Source organism: Blennius ocellaris (assembly GCF_963422515.1).
Source record: "Blennius ocellaris genome assembly, chromosome: 4".
NCBI classification, from domain to species: Eukaryota; Metazoa; Chordata; class Actinopteri; order Blenniiformes; family Blenniidae; genus Blennius; species Blennius ocellaris.
The window spans coordinates 29,824,701-29,846,494 of record NC_137653.1 but is presented as its reverse complement, the minus strand read 5'-3'; the positions used below and the strand labels follow the sequence as shown (position 1 = coordinate 29,846,494).

The window sequence follows — 21,794 nt, the reverse complement described above, 5'->3', positions numbered from 1 at the left end:
TTTGAATGAATGCTCGTCTCCCTAATTGAGACAAAAGTTCCGTCTAATTCTGTTCCGTGTCACTTCTTATTGCTCTTGAAGTGTTTTAGCAGCAATCGAGTGCTACCATTCAGCTCTCAATACTCCTATTGTTGTACCACCGTGAACGAGCTGTCATCTTTATAAGGGGCAATAACACAAATAACAGCCAATTCCCAAATAGCCAATTAAAAGCATTTTGAGTGACTCCTCATATGTGCAGTGACCCGCTCGGTGTTTGTATGGACTCACACTGAGCCGGAGGATTTCTCTCCTCTCAACAGGAGGAGGTTTCCACCACTGCTCCAGTGAGAAAGGAGGAGGCTTTTGTGCTTATGCTGACATCACTCTGGCCATCAAGGTAGGACTGACGGCTTCACTGTCCTGTCTAACTACATTCGACAACTTTTCATGAACTGAACTCAAAGGTGGAAGAACGGTTTTCACCGAAGAACGATTCCTCTCAATTATTGTTCACAAATGTGTTTAAACTTGTGTTATTGAGCACTTCTCCTTTCAGCTCAGGAAAAATGGGAGCAAAAACTAAAGTGAGGGATTTATATGTGTGTTCAGTGCTGTATGCCAACAGACTCGTGATAAACTTACTTCAATGAGTCTGATCATTATTATTTTTGCGTCATAACTGTAAAAAAAAACCGAGATGCTCACATTTCTAGTTTCTTTGATTCTACAAATAATCCAAATGATTACATTAGTAGTGATAAATCATGTAAAATACTTACAAAAAGAAACAACAACCATGAGAGGAAACCTTTAGATGCACTTGTAATCTGCTTTGAAATGTCCCTGTAAAACCACTTTGTAGCACAAGATGGTCAAGTGAGACAATAACAAGGACTGAGCCCTTGTTACTGAATCAAGAGTGACACTGTGTCTACTTCCTCTACTTCAGATAAAAAACACAGTCATGTTTACTGATGTACAGCTCTAATAACTCCCAGATGTCCACTAATCTCTTGTGACGTTGTGTTGGAAACTGAGCCAACCAACATCGTTTGAACACATTGATCAAATATTTAGTTCATCTCAAGTCAAACACACAGGTCATTGTTTTATTGCTTGTGTCGATACAGTTACTCGGCTGTTTGCTAAGAATAGAGACACAATAACTTTGAAGTGAATGTTTTAGTGGAGGTATGATAGGAAATCATGGTGTGACAGCAAAACAAGTTTTAGAAATAAAGACAGCCAATCACTGGCTGGAGTTTAGTCCTTACTTGGTTGACACAAAAAATTATTATTAAAGGAAATAGTTGAATCTTTGAGAGCGTGGGAAAAATTATGAAGAAACAACACAAGCATTAATGTATTTTTCACTTGTTAGATGATTGTATAGTCAATATAGTGACGAGCATTGTTCTGAAATATAAAGGATTGATAAGATTTTTTTTTTTTTAGTCATTGGTTTTAGGCTTTCCCCAGAAAATCATCTCATGAGGAAAAACTGATGATCAACAAATGGAAATGACCTTCATAGAGGTGCATAAAGGATATAAACTCTAATATACTGAATCAGTACAACATAAAACACCTCAACAGAGCTTCTAGTCACTATACATCTGATGTTAGTGTGAACTCACAGGATTCTTCACCTCAGCACAGTGGCGCTGCCACAAATGATTATTTTGATAGTTGACTAATCACCGATTATTTTTTCGGTTAGTCGACTAATCGGATCATACGTTAATCGAATGTAAAACATACAGCTTATCACACCAGCATGAAGCTGCTCTTATATAACCATCATTAGTTTTCAGCTTGAAGTGTTTAAAATGATAGTTCATTAATCCTTTACTGAAATATGCTTGTAGCAACAAACACTTGTTCAACTGTGTAGAATAAAATACAAACAGCTGAGTAAAATAAGGAAAAGGCACATGTTCTATAAGCAGCTAATGAATCAAATCGTCATTTCTAATGTTAGCGTTTACAGCGATATGCGTAAGTAGTAAGTTAGTTCCCTGTTTACGCTAATATTAGCAGCTAACTAGCCAGTTAGCTTGTCGATACGACGGTCCCTCTTCATCGTCGTCAGAAGCCACAGCGTGCTTCCTTTTCAGCTGCTCGTGCATCAGTTCTGCTGCCGTGGAAGTTCTGTCTTGCAGATATTGCATTGTGCGCTTTTCTCTTTTGTTTTCTTAAAATGCTCCCACACTGTTGAGCTCCATTGCCGCCGGGTAGCCATGATACCTGAGCCCGTCTGGTAGAACTTCAGGTGACATAACGGCTGACCCCGATTACCACTATTGTGCATGTGTGACCAGGACATAAAGGCAGACGTGGCAGTGGAAGGTGCCGCTGCAGTTTTGAGAGAAAAACAAAAAACAAAAAATAAAAACGACACTTCAACTATTAAATCAGTTGTCAACGATTTTAATAGTCGACATAATTGTGACTCGTCGACTAATCGTGGCAGCCCTTCAGCACAGATTATCTATAATGTGGGATTCTGACATTTGTTCCTATGAATAGAAAATAAACAGTTCAGTAATAATTTCATTTAACATATTTAAGTTATTTATTCAGTTTCTGATAGACGAGATTTAATAGTCTCTTGAAGTGATTTTGTTCTGATGGAGGATACTTTGACTGGAATTCCACTATTTAAATGAATGAATGACCTCAGACATTCTCACTTCTGCTGGTTTCCAGGCTTCCAATACTTTCCACTGAAGAAGTCACAGGTGTCAACGGTTCACGTTTTGGAAATGTCTGTCTTTTCATTAAACGTCACGATATCTCAGAGCTGCAAGCTTTCCTTTGGAGTCCCTCTGTGTCAAGATGTTTGCTTAGAAAGCATTCAAACTGAAGGACCTTCACGTTTCAGTTCCTGTTTGAGCGGGTGGAAGGCGTCTCCCGGGCGACCATCATCGATCTGGATGCTCATCAGGTGAGCCAATACCCTTAGCCTCTCCCTGTGTCAATACACAGCACTGCTTAGGAGCTGCCATTGATGACAAGATAACCCCCTCCTTTTATCACCGCACCGATCAATGAGGCTCCCCGCCGGCGAAATTGGCCCTTACTGTCATACTCGATGTGATGTATCTAAAAACATCTCTAGCTGAGAGCGATGAAGCTGGGATGGTATTGGACTCGCTGCAGGGTGTCTACAGTAACGTCAGCCACTGATGGGCTTTCAGCTTGTTGACGGTTTATGTGAGTATCTGAAATATGCTTTCAGTTTTTTTTTTAAATCTTAAACACCGTTATCTGCCGATGCCATAAAGTTGATGCAGTCCCACTCGTGCTACATTATTCTGATTCACTACTGCCTGGGGTTCCTTCCTCTTCACCGCCCTCTCTCAGGTCAAATCACACCAAGCAGCCTGTGAGTGGTGATATCACATTTCCAAAAAGTTATTTAGTGGTGTTGTGTAAACTCTCCTTAAGAATGTACAAAAATTAAGCTTTTTTCACAGCCATTTTGCTTGCTGTGTAACACTGTTATTTCACTTTCCAAGAGTCTTTCATCCAAGGGTTATTATTAAAATCATCCCGGCTCGCATCCACGTACCTCCAATACGTGACTGAAAAACCAGCTGGGCTGAAAGACTCACAAAGGCTCAAAATGATTTCCATTCACAGACACTGTTGGGTGACCTCACACTCTGCGGACTTTTCTGGAAATCATTCCAGGAAGGTACAGTTTTAAAAGGCATGACCTTTTAAAAAAAGTGAATTTTCTACTTTCTTCTTTTATTGTTTTTACTTGAATCAAATAATTAAAAAAACAAGCTTGAAAAGGAAACAAAACTGGGTAAAATATAGGGACCACTAAAGTCAAGCTTTTTATTTAAAGTAGTATGAACAGGAAGAGACTAATAGCTTCGCAAATCCCACCTCACTTCAGGAAACACGCAGGATATTTAGTCAGGAGATGATTCAGTCACTTCAAGTGGATCATTTTCAATACAAGTTATTCATGCCACAATCAGAGTTCACTGGGAAGTTCTCATCCTCTTCAGTTTGCAATAAACTGCACAAACCAAACACTTCAATAACACGACTGTATGTGACATGAAACCAGCCATAAACTCTAAACGTGTTTCATGGTTCCACAATCTTTGATCAGAGAAACTCACAGAACCTGCAGCTAATTAGTTTTTCATAGAAATGCCAAAACCACACAGACGTTCTGTGTCTGTTCTGAGCAGAGTATTGATCTGTCTGGGCTGCTTTTATTCCTTTAATCAATGAGAGCATGAAGCTTTATGTCCTAACCTTATGCATCAGTGAGATTTTATAATTATTGTTTATGAGAAACAAACTCTTGAGGCTATCAGTATTAACTGAAACAATGTAAATCTAAAGTCTGTGCTGTGTGATTATAATGTCGTTAATCATTGATGCAGTTGAGGATCTAAAGATAAACTCTAAAAAGAGTGTTTTATTAGCTTACATGATATCTTTTGCTCTATATTTATCTTTGGCTGTACACTTTGTAAAATGCAAATTATTCTATGTCCGTTGTGCTGTAAAAACTGCAGAAAACAACAGTGTGTTGAGCAAATGCGTATTTATTGATATTGTGGTTCCCACAGACTGTGTAGTCTCTTGTACCCTTATGGAGACAAACAGCACATGTCCCTCTCCAAAAAGGCTTTGTTTACATGTTTGATAAAGAAATGTTCTAGTGGTCAGGACTGAACAAGTCGTTACAGCTGAGTGTAGAAGAAATAGAAGAGATGAATGTAATTCAGAACAAATGTCCTCAGAAGGCATGAAAATGTGTGAGTCAGTCTCATCCACATATTCACACGCTCACATTCTTTCTTTCATCGGAAGCTCATCCAGCTTCAGTGTCGACTGAAGAACATAAAATCACAGCAGTAGAGATTTTAACACTACTATTTCAGCATTAGGGTTCGTTGACGTCGCTTCCTGGACTGATAATGGAAACGTTGAATCGTGTTGCTCTGACAATGAGCAGGAGTTCGGAGGATAGAATCCCTGAGCTAATTGATCACCACTGTGGTTCCCTGAGCATGACCTTTAACCTCGAACATCTGCCAGCATCATAATGTTGCTGCACCTCTACATGCTAGAAATAGGATTGGTCAATGGGAGGAAAAAGGGATTATTAAAGTATGATTCTCAATTAACTCATTTTAAGACAAACCATCACTGTCGGCATTTCAAAACACATCATCAGGCCAGATTGACTAGAATCCTGTGTAAAGCATGCTAAATGTCATTCTCACACATATAGATAGTGCTTATGATTGCAAACAGGAGCATTCCGATGAGGAAAGTATCGTTCCAATGTTTGCTTGAGTTCCCAATGGAGCGATCACTGATTGGATGGAGCACAAATTAAGTGTGACACCATGGAGTTAACATAGGTTTTTTGCAGAAGTTTTAAAACATGTCAGCGTGTGAAAGCAAATTGGGGCCATGAAAGGAAAGTTCCACTTTGGGAGCCGCTATAAAAAAGTGACGGTTGCAGTGGATCCCAGCACCGCTGTCCTGTCAACAGAAAAACCCAACCCACCCGAAGTTGACTCTAAAAACAATGACTCAACCTTTCTGAATGGCTGATTATCATAGTGGGGGTTTTTGTTGTGTTTTCAGCTTAATGATTCTATCCATCACCAATTAGCCTGGAGGACTGTGTTAATGTTGATGATGTCTTACGATTTCCCCCCCGGGGTCCATCACTGCGTTCCAGGAATAGACCTTTATTCATTTTGAGCTATGGTTTGTTGGCATTGATGCACTTTTACCTCTTGACATGAGAACAGGATCAATACAGATGCCGAGTGAATAATTCATGAAGAAGAACAAAAGAGCAGATCTGCATGAAGGCCCTCTCGGCAGATAATTGGGCAGCGAGAAAATGTTGTGGATGTGCAATAAAAATCTAATTGCAACCCTGACACATGACACACAGAGCTCAGAGCTGCTGTCCACACATAAATGAAGAACATGTCCTCAACAGCTGCTTACTCGCTCCGTCAGCAACCAAACCATACTGCTTTCAGTGTTGGATTTGAAACAAGCCTGACTGGAGTCTACATGTGAAGGCAGCATGCGTCTGCATGTGGGAAAGGATGATTTATAATGCACTGAAAAAAGAAAATAGTTGGACCAACTTCATTTGGATTGCTTCAATTGGTAACATCTAAATGAACCAAGTTCTTCAAACTTAATCAAAGTCATTATCATCATTTAGATCCGGCATCACCAAATGGCGGACCCCGGTTTGAATCCGGACTGATGGTTCTGTTCAGACACGTGACCAATCTTAATAAAGATGATCAATTCACGAGGATAGATCATTTTCATGCAGCATTTTTTTCCAAAGGTTGCTGCTATATACTGCAGGCGCTGCTACTCCAGTTAATACGACAATAGCGTCACTCAGTTCAGCCAGTCAAATGGATTGTTTACGCTGCGCCGCCAGGCAGCGCACCAGAGCAGAGAGGAAGAGACAGTCACGACAACATGGCGTGCTCCAAAAGAAGGAAGGTCGATGTGGAGAATTGTAGATTTACAGACGAATGGACGGAGGAATTGGTGTTCATTCTTCCAGGAAGCAGTTCAAAACCAGCGTGCCTCATATGCCCCGAAACTGTGGTGCTAATTAAAAGTGGCAACGTGAAGCGCCACTACGAAATGAAGCACAGCACTTTTGAGCAAAGTTTTCCTTGAAGTCCGAGCTGAGGGCACGCAAAATAACCAAACTGTAAGTCCAGTATGGCCGGTCTATCATGCAGACATTTACAGCCCAGCAACGTGCACATTAATGTTCTTTGAAGTATCATGGATTTTGGGACAACACAATAAAACCTTTAGTAATGGACAGTTGTAAAGGAGTGCTAAAAAACTGTTGCTGAGACATTACTTGAGGGAAAACAAAAAGACGAGATGTGTGAAAAAATCTAAAAAATCCCATTGTCAGCCTCAACAGCAACCAGAAAGTCAGAAATATTAGCAGACGATGTACCGGCACAGCTGGATGCAGCTGTTCAGAGTGCACCATGCATCTCTGGACATTGATGAGTCTGCAGATGTGACTGATAACACCCAGCTTTTGGTGTATGTGAGATTCTTTCACAAAGAGAAGGAGCTCTGTGAGGACCTGCTGGGTGTCACACCACTGGAAACACACACAAGAGGAGAGGACGTATATGCAGCAATAAAAGACATGCTGGAAAAGAGGGGCATCGATCTGAAGCAGGTCGTCTCCGTCACCACAGATGGGGCCCCTGCCATGGTGGGAAAAGAGAGGGGGGGCTGTGCCCCGGATGAAGGAAGACCATCCAGATCTTATTGCTTCCCACTGTCTCATCCATCAGACTGTTTGTGTGCCACTCTGTCAGAACATTTGTCTGAAGTAATGAGCACAGTGATGAAACTCATCCACTTCCTGAGGGCATCCTGGTCCCTTCAACATCGCCTCCTGAGGGAATTCCTGGAAGACGTTGAGGCAAATGCCCATGACCTGCTACTGTACAACAATGTGAGGTGGCTGAGTAAAGGCAACGCTCTGGTCTGTTCCAAAAGAAAGAGCAGCTTTCTTAAAGCAGGTCAAGAGTCAGAGAGCAGCAGAGTTTTCACTTTTTCTGCAAAATGAGCACAAGTTCAATTTGAAGCTGCAGGGCCAGAAAAATTCAGCTGCTGATTTGATGACAGCTGTTCACCCAGAGGACGCTGGACATTTTCAAAGAAGATCTTGAAGGAGAGTGTGAACACTTCCCAAACCTGCAGGAACAGATTCAGGATGAGAGGGACGTTTCTCTCTATGTTTCCTTCATAAACAAGCTGATTGGAAACTTCAGTCAAAGGATGGACAGCTTCAGTCTTGGGCAGCAGCTCCTCCTGCTAATCCAGAATCCTTTCCTCATCAGAGAAGTCAGAGGATCTTCAAAGGAGGTGACACAGACATTCAAGTGGGCACATGCAGGATCTCTACAGCTTGAGCTCATTGATCTGCAAGCAAATACTTCTTTAAGAGAGAATTTAGAGGCAACTGACCCTGCTACTGTTTGGCTACAGAATGTGTCTGAGAGTTCCCTGGTCTGACCAAAGTAGCACTGCACACCTTCACTATGTTTGGATCAACAGGCAGCTTTTTCCACAATGAACATGATCAAAAACAAGCACTGTTCTAGGCTCACCAATGAACATCTTCATATCTGCATGAGAATGGCACTGACTCCATTCCAACCAAGATGGAAGTTACTGGGAGGGCAGCCACATTCCCATTTCTCTCATTAAGTAAAACAAAATAATTAAAAGAGACCATTGGTGTTCAATGGTGTGTTTGCATTTTTTTTCCTGAAAGAGCTTCTTTTTATTTATTGTTTTCTGAAGATTTTTTTTTACTTGAAAAGTAGACCTTAATTTTTTTAGGCTAGGACCTCTTTAATTTAAGAGAAAGATGGGTTATTCGGCTCTGTTTGCACTTTTTTTTTTAATTTTATTCTGAGGTTCCCATTTTCTGTAATATGATATAAAGGCATTCCATTTATTTGGCTGGGGTGACTTTTATTAATGGGAATCTGTGCAATCTGTTAAACTTTTCCTGTATGCTAACTGACAATAAACATTGTTTAAACCATATGAAAATGTGAACATAGGGGAAGGCTATGACACAAGCTGGACCTCCGTTCAGGCCTTTCCTCTAAGGAAATTTTAATAACTGGACCTCGGTGACCTTTAATTGAATACCCCTGATTTAGATGATACCAATTGGGGGGGCTTAGCCAAAGGTCAGCAATGCAACCAAAATAACATATATAATCGAGTAAACAATCATGGACAATCAAAATATGTTCCATATTAAAAGAAAATTAAGAAATATGTATATATCAAAGCAATATACCTTTGCTTTGATATTATTTCAGCACTCGTTGCCAAATTTGTTGGTCAAACTTCACTTTGGTTCAAATGCTTTTATTTAGAAGCCAAGGAATGTCACTTCAAATGATGCCATAGCTTCATTGGTCCAAACATGAACACAAAAGCACACAAAAACAGACAGAGACGGGATGATTTAACCAACTTTTCAATCCATCTACCAACCAACGGTTAGAAACATTGTTATGACTCACTGAAAGAGTGAATCTCTTCATGGACATGAGAGACAAGAAGATGATATTTAACTTTCAATGTATTATTATGTTTCACTCAGGTTGTGTTCTTCTTGTGATGTTGTTGAAGAGTGTATGCTGGAGGAGTACACACAAAATCCTTGTCCACCTTTGCCCCAAAACACAGGAATAAACGAAAAGTATAAACTGAAAGATGGGTGTGACAGGCTGGCCAAACAAAAGCAACAGGTGTGGTACGGGGCCCACCCTGTACAGGGCCGTAGGAGCCAGTACTGACACTGGGCTGAGGCCAAAAACCCAGACTAGGCCCAAATCAAAAAACTACACCCAAAACTACTGATAACAAAATAATGTATACTGGAAAGTCAGAACAGAGCGATGAGGCACAGCTGACGGCGGGATTGTGCATGGAGCTGTCGCTGAGAGAGAGAGAGAATAAGAAAATACTACTGAGAACTAAATAGAGTCGCCTAAAAGAATAGGCTTAATATACAATGACTGTATTCTAAAAATAAAAGGGAAACAGGGGGGGATATGCCCTCAAATCATATCAAACATAATGAAAGGTTTCCATATCTGTTCCAAATCTGCCAATTTGTCCTTATATTGAATCCTTCTCAACGTGTAGTGTCTGTTATTAAAACTTAAATTCTTGTTCTGAAAGTCCCTGAACAGATTACGAGTTCATCACAGAGTAAACCGAGATACACACTGTCACTCTTCGGTGCTCCTTTAATCTAACAAGCCCTCCACTCGTTTCAAAACATCTTTTTTAAACCTTAATGCCCTTAATGGGAATTAATAACACCATAGCAAACATTGAGAACTTAAAGCTTCTCTGGAACCTTCCTGTGTGTGAAGAGTTGGTCTGTTATAACATCCACAACATACATTTCCTTTATAGAGGGGAATTCTTCCCCGACACAAAGCCTTGGATTTGTTGTTGCTGTGACAACAGAAAGCTGCTGCAACATCTCTGGAAAACCTCCTTTAGTATTGTGTCTGACTGACTGTGCAAGATAATTTCACCCAAAAAGAAAAAAAGAAAAGCTACATGGCCAAATTTAAACTGAAGATTATAATATGAAAACTGTACAAATTGGAAACACGACAAAGGAACTGTTATTGTGATGAAAGAAACAAAGAAGACTGATTGTGGGCTGTAAGCACGGCGGCCAGAATAAATAGGCGAGTAACAAATTCACTGGACCAGCAGCTTCAGGACCAGGATGAGCCATGATAGACATTTATACTGACAAGTTACATTATATGGACTGTTTCCTTTCCTGGTGTTCAAACTGAACCATGTGGTCATATTGTCCAGTTAAATTCAGTTTTCTTTTCTTTTACAAAGGATGTTGACAGAGATTAAACAACAATTCCAAAGGAGAAAGCAACCAGACTTTGTGCTGTTCCAGTTGGAGTGAGAGGACAGGAGGAGAGAAAAAGAGGACAGAGACAGAGAGCAACACTCAAACAGACATAAATCCTCTCGCTGCAGACTTGGTGGAGGATCAGAACACAAACTTGCAGTTTCACTGTCAGAGATCCATTACTACATATGATACAAGTCGAGAAAATCTCTTATCTTGTTATTATTCCATCTTCTGTACATGTTTATCCGTCGGAGGGTTTGAGGGTGCAGAAGCTGACCCTGGCTGACGGCAGGTAGACTCTGGACAAGTTGACAGTCCATCACAGGACAAATACACAGAACCACACAGTCACACACAGAGACTCACTCTAATCGCTATGGATACCAGAGTATCCTAGTACCAAAACAGAAATATGACATATATGATTTGATATATGACTTTTTATCAATATCTCAATATTCTTAGGCAATACATTCTCATGATACACAATATATATCTCAATATTTTCCATTATTTTCATGCAAGCAATCACACTAATATAAGGATTCTATGTCTACATTAAAATATTCTTATGCATACTACATTAATATATACTACTCAGTGAATCTTGCCAAAAGAGTATTTTATTAAACAGCACAATCATAAAATTGTGATTTTTTTCTTTTCTTCTCTCACTTGAGGATACAAGGCATGTAGATCTTTCTCTGCTAAGTATTTGTGAACAGGCAGATTATATCTTGGGTCAAGTGTGTTGAAGAGTTTTCTGAGTCGGGACTTTTCCACCACACTCAGTGGCACCATGTCTTCTCTGTGTGGCGGGTTACTGCAGACGTTACCTCTTTATGTTTTGGACTCCTTTTTTAATTTGATATTGATCTGGAAAGGAAAAACGCCAGACTCATCAGCTTCAGCTTCTTCATTGTTGTGGAACTGGCAGGAGATGCATTTTGTAGTGGTGGATTTCTAAATGCTGATATAACTTGTGCTGCTACCTTTTGTGGCGGCGCTGTTGCGGCATATTTTACAAAACACTGTTGTTTGTTCTACATTTTCCTTCTTGAATCCAAACTACCACCATACCATGGATCCCCTGCTCTCTTTCTTTGGAATTAACTTATCTTCAACCATCTTCTGTGTCGGTTTGCATATTCCGCTACCTGCTAGTGCCCTGCTAAGCTAAGGTGTATGATGCAGCTCTCGCTGTACTGGATGTCTGCAAGAGCGCTCGTTTTGTCTCGGAGAGCCTGCCGACTGCAGCCGGCAATTTAATGCCTGAAACTAAAAACTGCAGTGTGAAATTTGAATATTCATGATAATTTTCTATATCGGACAGAGAACAAGCGGCAATATATCTAGTATATTCAATTTGTCGCCCAGCCCTGCATTTAGCCACACAGAAAGGCCTGGAATTGAACCAATGATCTCCTCACTCTGAAGGGTGTGGTAACTCCAACCACTGTGTCACCTACAGCACGTCTTGATTCATTTTTTTTCAGTTTCAATATTATTATTTTTGGTTTACTGCTTCCACATCAGTTGCATTCCACCTTTGCGTTTGCATTCGCTTTTTGCGATGACAGTGGGTTTATTCAACTGTAAAGCTTCCCCATTACCAATTTCTTTATTGAATATGCTGCATGTGCCTGTCTGGAAATGTATTACTGCAGAGTGGATTAAACATTGATAATAAATTAGCATAAACTCTGTGACTGCGTGACTTTCAGATGGAGGCGCTGATCATCCCTCACCGGTAACGTCTCATCATCAGGTGCAAAAACCTTGAAAACAAACAAACAAAACCTCTCTTGATTTTTCATATCTGCTCCTCTGATTATGTTTTGTTTTTTTTAAAGATAATAGATGGTTGTACTGTTGAATACAGATGTTTTCACCTGGTGAGGGACGATACGGGCTGACAGTAAAGGATGACTGCGAGGCAGCAGTCTTTTATGGTGCTGTACGAGACACAGGGGCGAGGACGGCGCTAATAGGACTGCAGACAGCAGGAGCCCAGGCAGAATATCAGCTGATTGATAGTCTTTGGTTGTTCTGGAGAGCTGGAGAGGGACAGAGCGTTCACCTACATGTTGATTTAGTAATTGTCTCAAAGAAGCTCTTGGTGCAGTGTGAGTTCAGTGCGTTAGCCATACATTACAAACTACGTAATACCAAAACTCACAGCTGTCGATCCTCTTTATGTGCACTTCTTCAGCTGCAGTGCGCTGCATGTTATGGCATATGTGGCTCGGAAGTAGGATTAAGTCAGAACAAGACTGACAGAAAGTGGAGAGAAGATGGTGTTCTAGTGCTGGAAGTTCACGCGAGCATTAATAAAATGTAATGTAAAATGTCATGTAATCATGATTCGATCAACAGCATATGACAGGGCTACATGCTGTTCAATAAAGGCTTGCACTTGATTCTGGACTTTCTCCTTTAGATAATAACCAAGATAGATGATTTCACTGCTCTCAAGTCCAAAAGAAGGATACAAACTTGCTCCTGCGTTAAGACATCAAGTCGCTCGCAGCAAACTTCAAGATACAAGAGCTTTCTTCTTTACTTTAGTTGACACAAAGGTAACTACTTCATAAAATATGAGCACTCTAAACCAATTATTAGATTATTATTTGCCAAGGTTTTGGCACGGATTAGACCTGTTTTAAAACGGTGACATCTGGCCGCAGAGCATCCGCCTCGCGGTACAACAGCTTCACAAACATTCACGTCAATACTTTACAGTGTTTTCAGTGTAAAATCCATCCAAACAGCAGCATGTTGTCATGAAAAGTCACGAATTCCCTAGTATGCTGAGCTGGCTCCGCTCACTGGCTGCAAACTATGGAATGGATTTCCTGACTCAGTACGCCACGTCTCATTGAGCCCCGCTTCCACTCAGGAAATCCATTCCACATTTTGCAGCCAGCGAGCAGAGCAGCTGGCAGGGAAACGTTTGTGGAGTCATTTCAGCAACAGTAATGCAGACGAGGCTTTATGGATCAGAACTCTCCGCAGGTTGTATTAGAAATTTCTGATCTGAGAATTACGTTCATATCAGAACCCGACACTGGTACGGATTGGCCCCGCCCCTATGTTGGCCTTAAAGTTTTCATTGTCTCTCCTGGAGGACCACACTTCAGAAGCCCTTCTGCGATGGTGATTTAAAGAGCAGAGTCTCCCTTCATCTGAGCTGCCCACGTCCGGCTCCAATTGTGTTTCGTTTTAAAAATGACTTACAAGGAACTACCAACATGGCCGCATGGTGGCAGAGTGGTTAGTGCCTTCGCCTCACAGCAAGAAAGTTGTTAGTTCAAATATGGCCTTTCTGTGTGGAGTTTGCATGTTCTTCTTGTGTGTGTGTGGGTTTCCTCTGGGTACTCCGGTTTCCTCCCACATTCCCAAAAACATGCACTGAGCAAGACCTTCAGCTCCCCCTGAGCGCTGCTCTGTGCGGCTGCTACCGATTGGTCAATTCAGGATGGAATTTCCCCTCTGGGGATGAATACACTACTATAAACATCTTCACCTCAGGTGTTTGGTTGGAGAAAGGTCACAATGGAATGAGACAGCCTCTCCTTACCTGAGGCTCCTATGAGCTCAAGATTACTGCCACAGTGCTCATATATATCAGCTTGTCTACCTGCTCTTCATTCTTGATAGAAAACCAAAAAGTCACAAAGTATTTGTCAGGTAATGGTAAAAGAAAGAAAAAGTATCTGCCACTTTAACATTTATTGCACTTTGCACTTCATTGAAAGATCACTGAAAAGCATGTTTGTCAGTTCACAAACTGCTGGGTTTCCACAGAGTGAAAAACTGTTCAGTAAGCAGCATTTTTCTGAGTGAAGAGGATTTGTTGATATCAGGGGTCAAAGGATATGACCCCTGATATCAACAGGGGTCAATTTCTAACTAAGTGGGATTAGTTAGAAATTATATAACGGTAACAGAAACTGAGGCCCTGTCCACACGACCTAAATCGATCTTTTTTCTACGTCTCGTTCTTAAAAAGTTCCCCATCCACATGACACCATGAAAACTACTCAAACTGATGTAGTACATATGCCAGGCCTATAGGTGGTTCATGCAAAAACAGAGATATTGACAAATCCAACATCTGGTCTTATTAAAGCAACAAGCATCAGTCGCTTCTGCAGCTCGACCTGGAGCAGGGAGTCCGCCATGTGGTTGTTCAGTTACGTCTGGGGTTATAGGTCGAGAGGTGGGGTCATGACATCATCGTTTTCAGCAAATATGCATCTTGTCTGTGTTTTAAAAATGTCTCCACTCTAGAACACGTTTTTAAAACAACGACATTTCCAGGCTCCTAAAACTGCGCCGTGTTGATGATCTGCAGCTTGATCCATGATTGCGTGAACTGGGCCTCAGTTAGCTAGTGGCTACAACCAAATACTGCAAAAGAGCAGCCTCAGCGGACAATTCAGCTGTCAGCTGAACTCTGAAGGAACCTGTTGAACTCGTTGAAATCACTGTCCAGCAAAGTTCCTCAACAAGAACAATTTCTGTTCTCACAGAAGACTGGAGATTAGTGTAGTACAAGTTGATAGTTTGTTCATCCAGCTTCAACACCGCTGTGAGTGTACTTGTTCCCATCTGAGCCTGCTTGGTCAAAATGAAGCCTTGGTATTACTGCTATATCTTGTTTGCAATAAAAACCATGAACATTGACTAGTGAAGGTGAATCTCCATATGTATTGATAGTGTGACGTCATGAACTCAACAGGGTGTGTTCGGGATGTTGAAATATGATCCTTCATATACAGGTCAGGCTTGTCTCTTATCAAACCGACTGGATACTCTTGATCTTTTCTATTACAACTCTGCCATAAACGCTGCTTTTGCAATCGTAACAATATTCAGTTTTGCTGGAGCTCATTGAAGAGTTGATTCTGTTTTACTCCTCGTGTTTCATACTTCAAACTGACAGAATAATCAAGACGTCACAATATAATGCAAAGGAGCTCAAAGCCTCTCAAGCAAACTGAACGTTACTGGATTTTGTGGTGACGGCAGAATGGGAATCTTATTACATGAACACGTGGACCTAATTGAAAGGCTGCTGAGTGCATCATGTAACCCCCTGCTGCTACAACTGATTAAATCCAGCCCTGTGAACCCGTGCACCAGCAGCACTATTTCATTATATTGTGGTTATTGTGGCGATGATAATATTTACTGTTTGCTCTTTGTTGCCACAGTAATGGAAGCAGGAACACTGGACTCAGCACAAACCCCCCATATGGAGCCTTTTCTCTCTCTGTAAATCGCTTTTCTTTTTCGCAGTCTTAAAGTTATGGCGTTTTGTGCCGCTGATGGATGATGAGATGCTTGATTACGAATACTAAATAACATTGCTGACTAATAAAAGGAGATGGAGAAAGACTTTTATTGCCCCACAGCTCAAACTGGATGGGATATATCTGCATGCTGCTTGATGGAACAATTCATTAGTAGCAATGCATCTCTGAGGTCTATCACGTCTGACGTGTAATAGATTGCTTAATGTTCGTCCGAGTACTTTTTAGCCCCACTAAAAGTCAATAAATGAAAGTGTTAATGCTCATCATGTGGCCTATTTATGTGCATGTCCTTTTGTTGGTTTGCACAGAAAGAGAACCTGCTTGTCACCCACATTTTTGAAACTATTTTGTAAAAGCGTCTGAAGGCTTCCACGTATTGTTCCTCTCTAACACAGAGACTGTGGGAGATAAGCTGTGTGTAGAGATTAATGTGCCAGAAAGCCGAATCCGTCTTGGAGTGTTTTGACACCTGGGTTATTAAATATCTACACATCTGTTCCGCGGAACAAAATTGATGAGATGGCAGAGTGTAGCAGCGGGATTTCAAAGGGGCGACAGGATTTGCTCAAACACACTGGCATTGGTGTTCAAGTTTATCTTAAAACAGTCCGTTCTTGGATTGATTTGATGCTCTTCTGATGATTCATCATGATTTTATTAACCCATTGTCTCTTGGATGTGACACTAAACTCAGCTAACACCCCCAGTCAGTTGTAAATGATCGTTCCTCCACAGTGATGACACAGTAGCGGGAAGCTTATTTGTATGGTCGTTGAATGTCCAATAAAGAGATGGATGATGTGACAACATGGCATTAAAATGTTAGGGAAACTAAAAGAAATTGAATTGGAAAAAAATCATTAGAATGTAGAGAAGTAGCCATTGACATGTATTTCCATTGTTACCCTGCTGAAGCAAATTGCCATAAAGAAATCCAATACATTTATGGTTTTATAAATCCTGGTCCTTCAACCCGAGATGGTGCTTGCTGGACACTGTGAGCCTACAAACTAAACGGGCAGTAAATGTGCCATTTTGTCGATTCGACAGACGAACGACGACAATCGGCTTTGAAACTAGCATCAGCTTTATAGAGGAAATCAGAAGATAAAGATAAATCGATGACAGACAGGCAACAGTTGAATTATTCCACTTACACCTTATTTTTTAACCCTTAACCCTGAATCAACCTCCAGACTTAGTTCACTCCACACTTCATCCCCCACATGTTAGTCTCTTTATGCTTTATTCTTATGAAACGTTGTTTTCCTCTCTTCCATGTCTAGAAAGGTTGTACACATGTAATCTCGCACCTTGCTGATTCTTGACTGAGAACAAGTAGTTAAAAACAACAAACATACACCACCGCTACGAGTTACGAAGGTAACAGGTAACATCTCTACCATGAGTTTCGCTGGAAGGTGGGCCCAATAATTCATTCGTAATACGGTACTGTACGACACGATGCAATAAAATGTCATTAAATACAGTACAGTACAATACCATATAGCATTGTAAGGCCAGTAAACCTTTCAAACAAGGATATCTGTTAAAAGTCAAGTACATCTCAACATCTTATTCCCATGAGAGGAAAAACAGGTCTGTATATCTCACTGAAATCCTATTTATTAAGTTATGTTTTCTATTAGCTATGATGAGGATGATGGGCTTGAATAAATACTGTGATTTTATGGATTTTGTTATCGCTTAAATCTTTTCACATGTAGAATCATCCCTCTCTTTTGTGCTGAGCCACACCTTAGTAAAACCTATTAATTGACTTCCTCTCCTGTTTGGCCTGAACCTCCTCTTCATTCAGTAATACTTAACTTGGCATGGAGTCTAATCTTCTCTCTGACAGCCGGCAGACAGCTTGGATGATGAATGGAGTGAAGGAAATGAGGCACGATGGAGCCCCTGTGACTCCTTCATAAGTGTTTTGAACACTTAATGGTTTCAACCAACAGGGCGCCGTGCTGACGGTCCCACGTAAACAGATCGGAGGGGTCCGAGTGGCGCCTGCCAGACCCTGGCAGTCCAGTGATAGAGCAGACTTTGACAAGTATCTTCAAAGTTGGAAAAACAGCGACTTAATCCATTGTGATGGTGTTTGATTGTGTTTGAAGAAACAGTGACAGTATCCAGGTGCTTCATGCATGTTTTTAAAAACAAAGTCGTGGCTCTGCTCTTTCAGGGAAACGGACACGAGCGCGACTTTTTGGAGGACAAGCGAGTGTTCATCATGGACATGTACAACCGCTACATCTACCCCGGGGACGGGTTCGCCAAGCGTGAGTCAATGTGCCATCAGTTTTCACCTCAGCTGTGCTACTTCAGCTTGAAAATTAGTTTAATAATAATTAAAAAAAAAAAAATATATATATATATATAGGGTTGGGAAGGTTACTTGAAAACTGTAAGCCATTACAATTACAAGTTAAATGTAATCAGTAACTTACTCTAAGTACTAAAATAAAAAAAAAGTAATGTACCAGAGTACTTTTAGTTACTTTTGGATTACTTCACCAGCAAACATAAAAAGTAAAGACAAGAAAGAATAGAATGTGTGTCTGCTCAGTGTGTTGACACGTCTTATATGCAGCAGATACAAATTGCACTTAACAAGTTCTGAACTAAATGAAAACTCAGTAGCCAACCAGGTGTCACTGATTTTTTTTTTTTAAAGAATCAAAGCCACAATACAAATAAAGCTTTTAATTTCTATTCAAGAAAATGTGCCCATCTTTCCCAAAACTCTCTCTCTCTCTCTCTCTCTCTCTCTCTCTCTCTCTCTCTCTCTCTCTCTCTCTCTCTCTCTCGGTGCATGCTGGGAGTGTGTGTGTGAGCGGGTGTGGAGCGTTGGGAGAAGTTTGAGTGTGAAAACTGTGTTTCTGCACTTTAATCCTCGGTGTTTCTCCTCCCCTGGTTCCTCCACGTGAAGGTAAGAGGAGGTTCATTCATCAGTTTGAAGGAAAAGAGTTATTTTGTGAGTAATCCAGTGTTTTCAAACAAGGTGTTCGGGTGGTGGCTGACCCCCGGTACTCTGTGGAGGACCTTCTCCTCACTGTTGGAGATGTGGTGGGTCATATCAGCATTTTGTATGGCTCCAGGATGAACAAGGCCATGGTGGCTTTTCTCCGTGAGGAGAAGATGGTTCATTCACTGGTTGAGCAGTGTATATATATATTAAAAAAAAAATTCCCCTCTCGCCCTCCGCCCGCGGTCACCTGTTTTTCTATTCCAAGCTCGGGTCCTCTACCAGAGGCCTGGGAGCTTGAGGGTCCTGGTCCTCTACCAGAGGCCTGGGAGCTTGAGGGTCCCGGTCCTCTACCAGAGGCCTGGGAGCTTGAGGGTCCTGGTCCTCTACCAGAGGCCTGGGAGCTTGAGGGTCCCGGTCCTCTACCAGAGGCCTGGGAGCTTGAGGGTCCCGGTCCTCTACCAGAGGCCTGGGAGCTTGAGGGTCCTGGTCCTCTACCAGAGGCCTGGGAGCTTGAGGGTCCTGCGCAGTATCTTTGCTGTTCCAAGTACTGCACTTTTCTGGACTGAGATGTCCGAGGTTGTTCCAGGGATCTGCTGGAGCCACTCCTCCAGTTTGGGGGTTACTGCCCCGAGGGCACTACTGTCACCTTCACCTTCCAAGCCTCTCCAGCTCCTCTCTGAGTCCTTGGTATTTCTCAACTTTCTCATGTTCCTTCTTTCTGATGTTACCATCACTTGGTACTGCTACAACCACCACGGCTTTCCTCCACCCTTTATCAACCACCACGATGTCTGGTTGGTTCTCCATTACCATCCTGTCTGTCTGTATCTGGAAGTCCCACAGGATCTTGGCTCGGTCATTCTCCACCACCATTGGGGGGGTCTCCCACTGTGACCTTGGGGTTTCCAGACCATACTCCGCACAGATGTTTGGGTACACTATGCCAGCCACTTGGTTATGGCGTTCCATGTAAGCTTTCCCAGCCAGCATCTTGCACCCTGCAGTTATGTGCTGGATTGTCTCAGGTGCCTCTTTGCACAGTCTACACCTTGGGTCTTGTCTGGTGTGGTAGATCTGGGCTTTTATGGCTCTGGTGCTCAGAGCCTGCTCCTGTGCAGCCAGGATATGTGTGTGTGTGTGTATATATATATATATATATATAAAGAGAGAGAGAGAGAGAGAGAGAGAGAGAGAGTTTTCAGTGTGATACAGTGTGATAATTTCATATCACATATCGTATAATTTCATATATTTATTTAAGGATATAATTTCTTTTTAGGCAACAAATAAATAACATCATCTGCCATGTGACGATAACCTGACAGATCTGTTATTTTGATATCACTAGTTTAATTACACCTGTGTACATTGTGTCATGTTAACACACATCACTGGATACAGGGCTACAAAGTTCAGACAGTTGCACACTCCATGTGGTTCCTTCAGCATCTATGTTGTCATATAGATCCTGCTCTGTCCTGGCCTGTTCTAAACCTTACATCATGTGTTGTATAACCTTATGTGACACTTCTACACACTCCACCAGTCTTGACTTGGATTATTTCACTTCCAAGCACCACTATGGATAAATTCTGATTCCTGCTTTTGCAACATCCACTTGCTGCCCATTACATCCCACATGCTAACAGATGCCATAATGGAAACATGAGCTGCCCTCAGCTGTCACAATTCAGTAGAAGCGTATGCAGTTCACGTGAACACTGCTTTTCCCAAACTCAACTGGAGTACTTCCGTCACTTAGTGCCATTTTTTACGCTGTGATTTCCAGCAGTGTTTTACTCGTTCTGTTGTCACTCCACAGGAAATCTACCATGCAGCAGCCCCCGCGTCACTATTTTAATGACACTTTCACCAATAAATCTGTGAATATTGCAACGCTCGACTGCCATTCAGCTCCAGTGCCGACATGACGACATGGTGCAGATCAAATATCACAGTCCCCATTTTAAAAATCCTGCTTCATTTATCTGCCCCTCTACAATAAATTCAATTCAAACATCTTGCAGGTGTCTCTCTCCATTAGAAAGTCTAATAAATGTATATTCTGGTACGTTAAAGATAGCACACATTTATTTTCCCAGCACCTTCAAAGACCAAACCTTGAAACTTTTTTGAAAGTGTTCTTGAAAAACCACCAAGAACTTGATTTGTTCATTGGACATGCTCCTGCGCTGTACTTTCCTGCGTTTACAGCTTAATTCTGTTTGAACCTTGAAACATGAAGGTCTCCTAATTAACCTTTTTCATCATGTCCTTTAATTATTACAAATGTACACAGTAATTAATTAAAGCACTACTGCAGAATGTGCACATTATTATACAGGTAGAGAAAGTTAATTACTGAACATTGTGAGAGAATTACAATTCATGAGAAATTGTAAGGTTTCAGCTCCTCATAGAAGTTTAACTGCTGGTTTATGGATGAGGTATCTATCCTCTGTGGTTTCACTGTGTCCTAACCCTTTTTTATATTTTGTTCTTGTAGGAGCCATAAAAAGGAAGGTTGAGCTGGATTGGGGCACTGAAGACTCTGAGTATCTTCAGAAGGTGGAGCTTCACTCTGAGGGAGCGCTCAATGAGGTTCGGCCTGATATCATCGTTTATAACGCTGGAACGGACATACTGGAGGGAGACCCGCTGGGGGGACTTTCCATCACACCACAGGTACTGTGAAGTAAAGAAACAACAACAAACAAATTGTTACGAAAAAGAAAAATGTTTTCATTTCTTACATAAAAAAAATTCTTGCCTTGTGTTTAACCTAAAATTAGTTGAGAGAATCTTTAATATGGATGACAATGACGAAAGTTAAACAGACTGTAAATTATGTTCTGACAAAATATCAAGAGGAAGAGAAAGACCAGCAACTTCATCACCAGAGACAGTGTCACACACCAGTGATGCTACATGCTAAACATGGTTAAAGTCTGACTGATACACTCATTAGCTTGGTTCTTCAGTCTGCAGCATACAGTATAAATAGCTCAGTGTGTAGATA

The 21,794-nt window shown here is 41.3% G+C and overlaps 1 protein-coding gene across 1 annotated transcript in view; it reads left to right on the top strand.

Annotated features, from left to right (window-relative positions):
* hdac11 (histone deacetylase 11) overlaps window positions 1–21,794 on the top strand; it is a 65,565-nt gene that overhangs the window by 34,411 nt on the left and 9,360 nt on the right. The window contains exons 7-10 of the mRNA XM_080495303.1: window positions 303–379; window positions 2,867–2,929; window positions 17,990–18,086; window positions 21,282–21,460. Coding sequence (XP_080351429.1) covers window positions 303–379; window positions 2,867–2,929; window positions 17,990–18,086; window positions 21,282–21,460 — 416 coding nt within the window. The remainder of the gene's footprint in view (window positions 1–302; window positions 380–2,866; window positions 2,930–17,989; window positions 18,087–21,281; window positions 21,461–21,794) is intronic.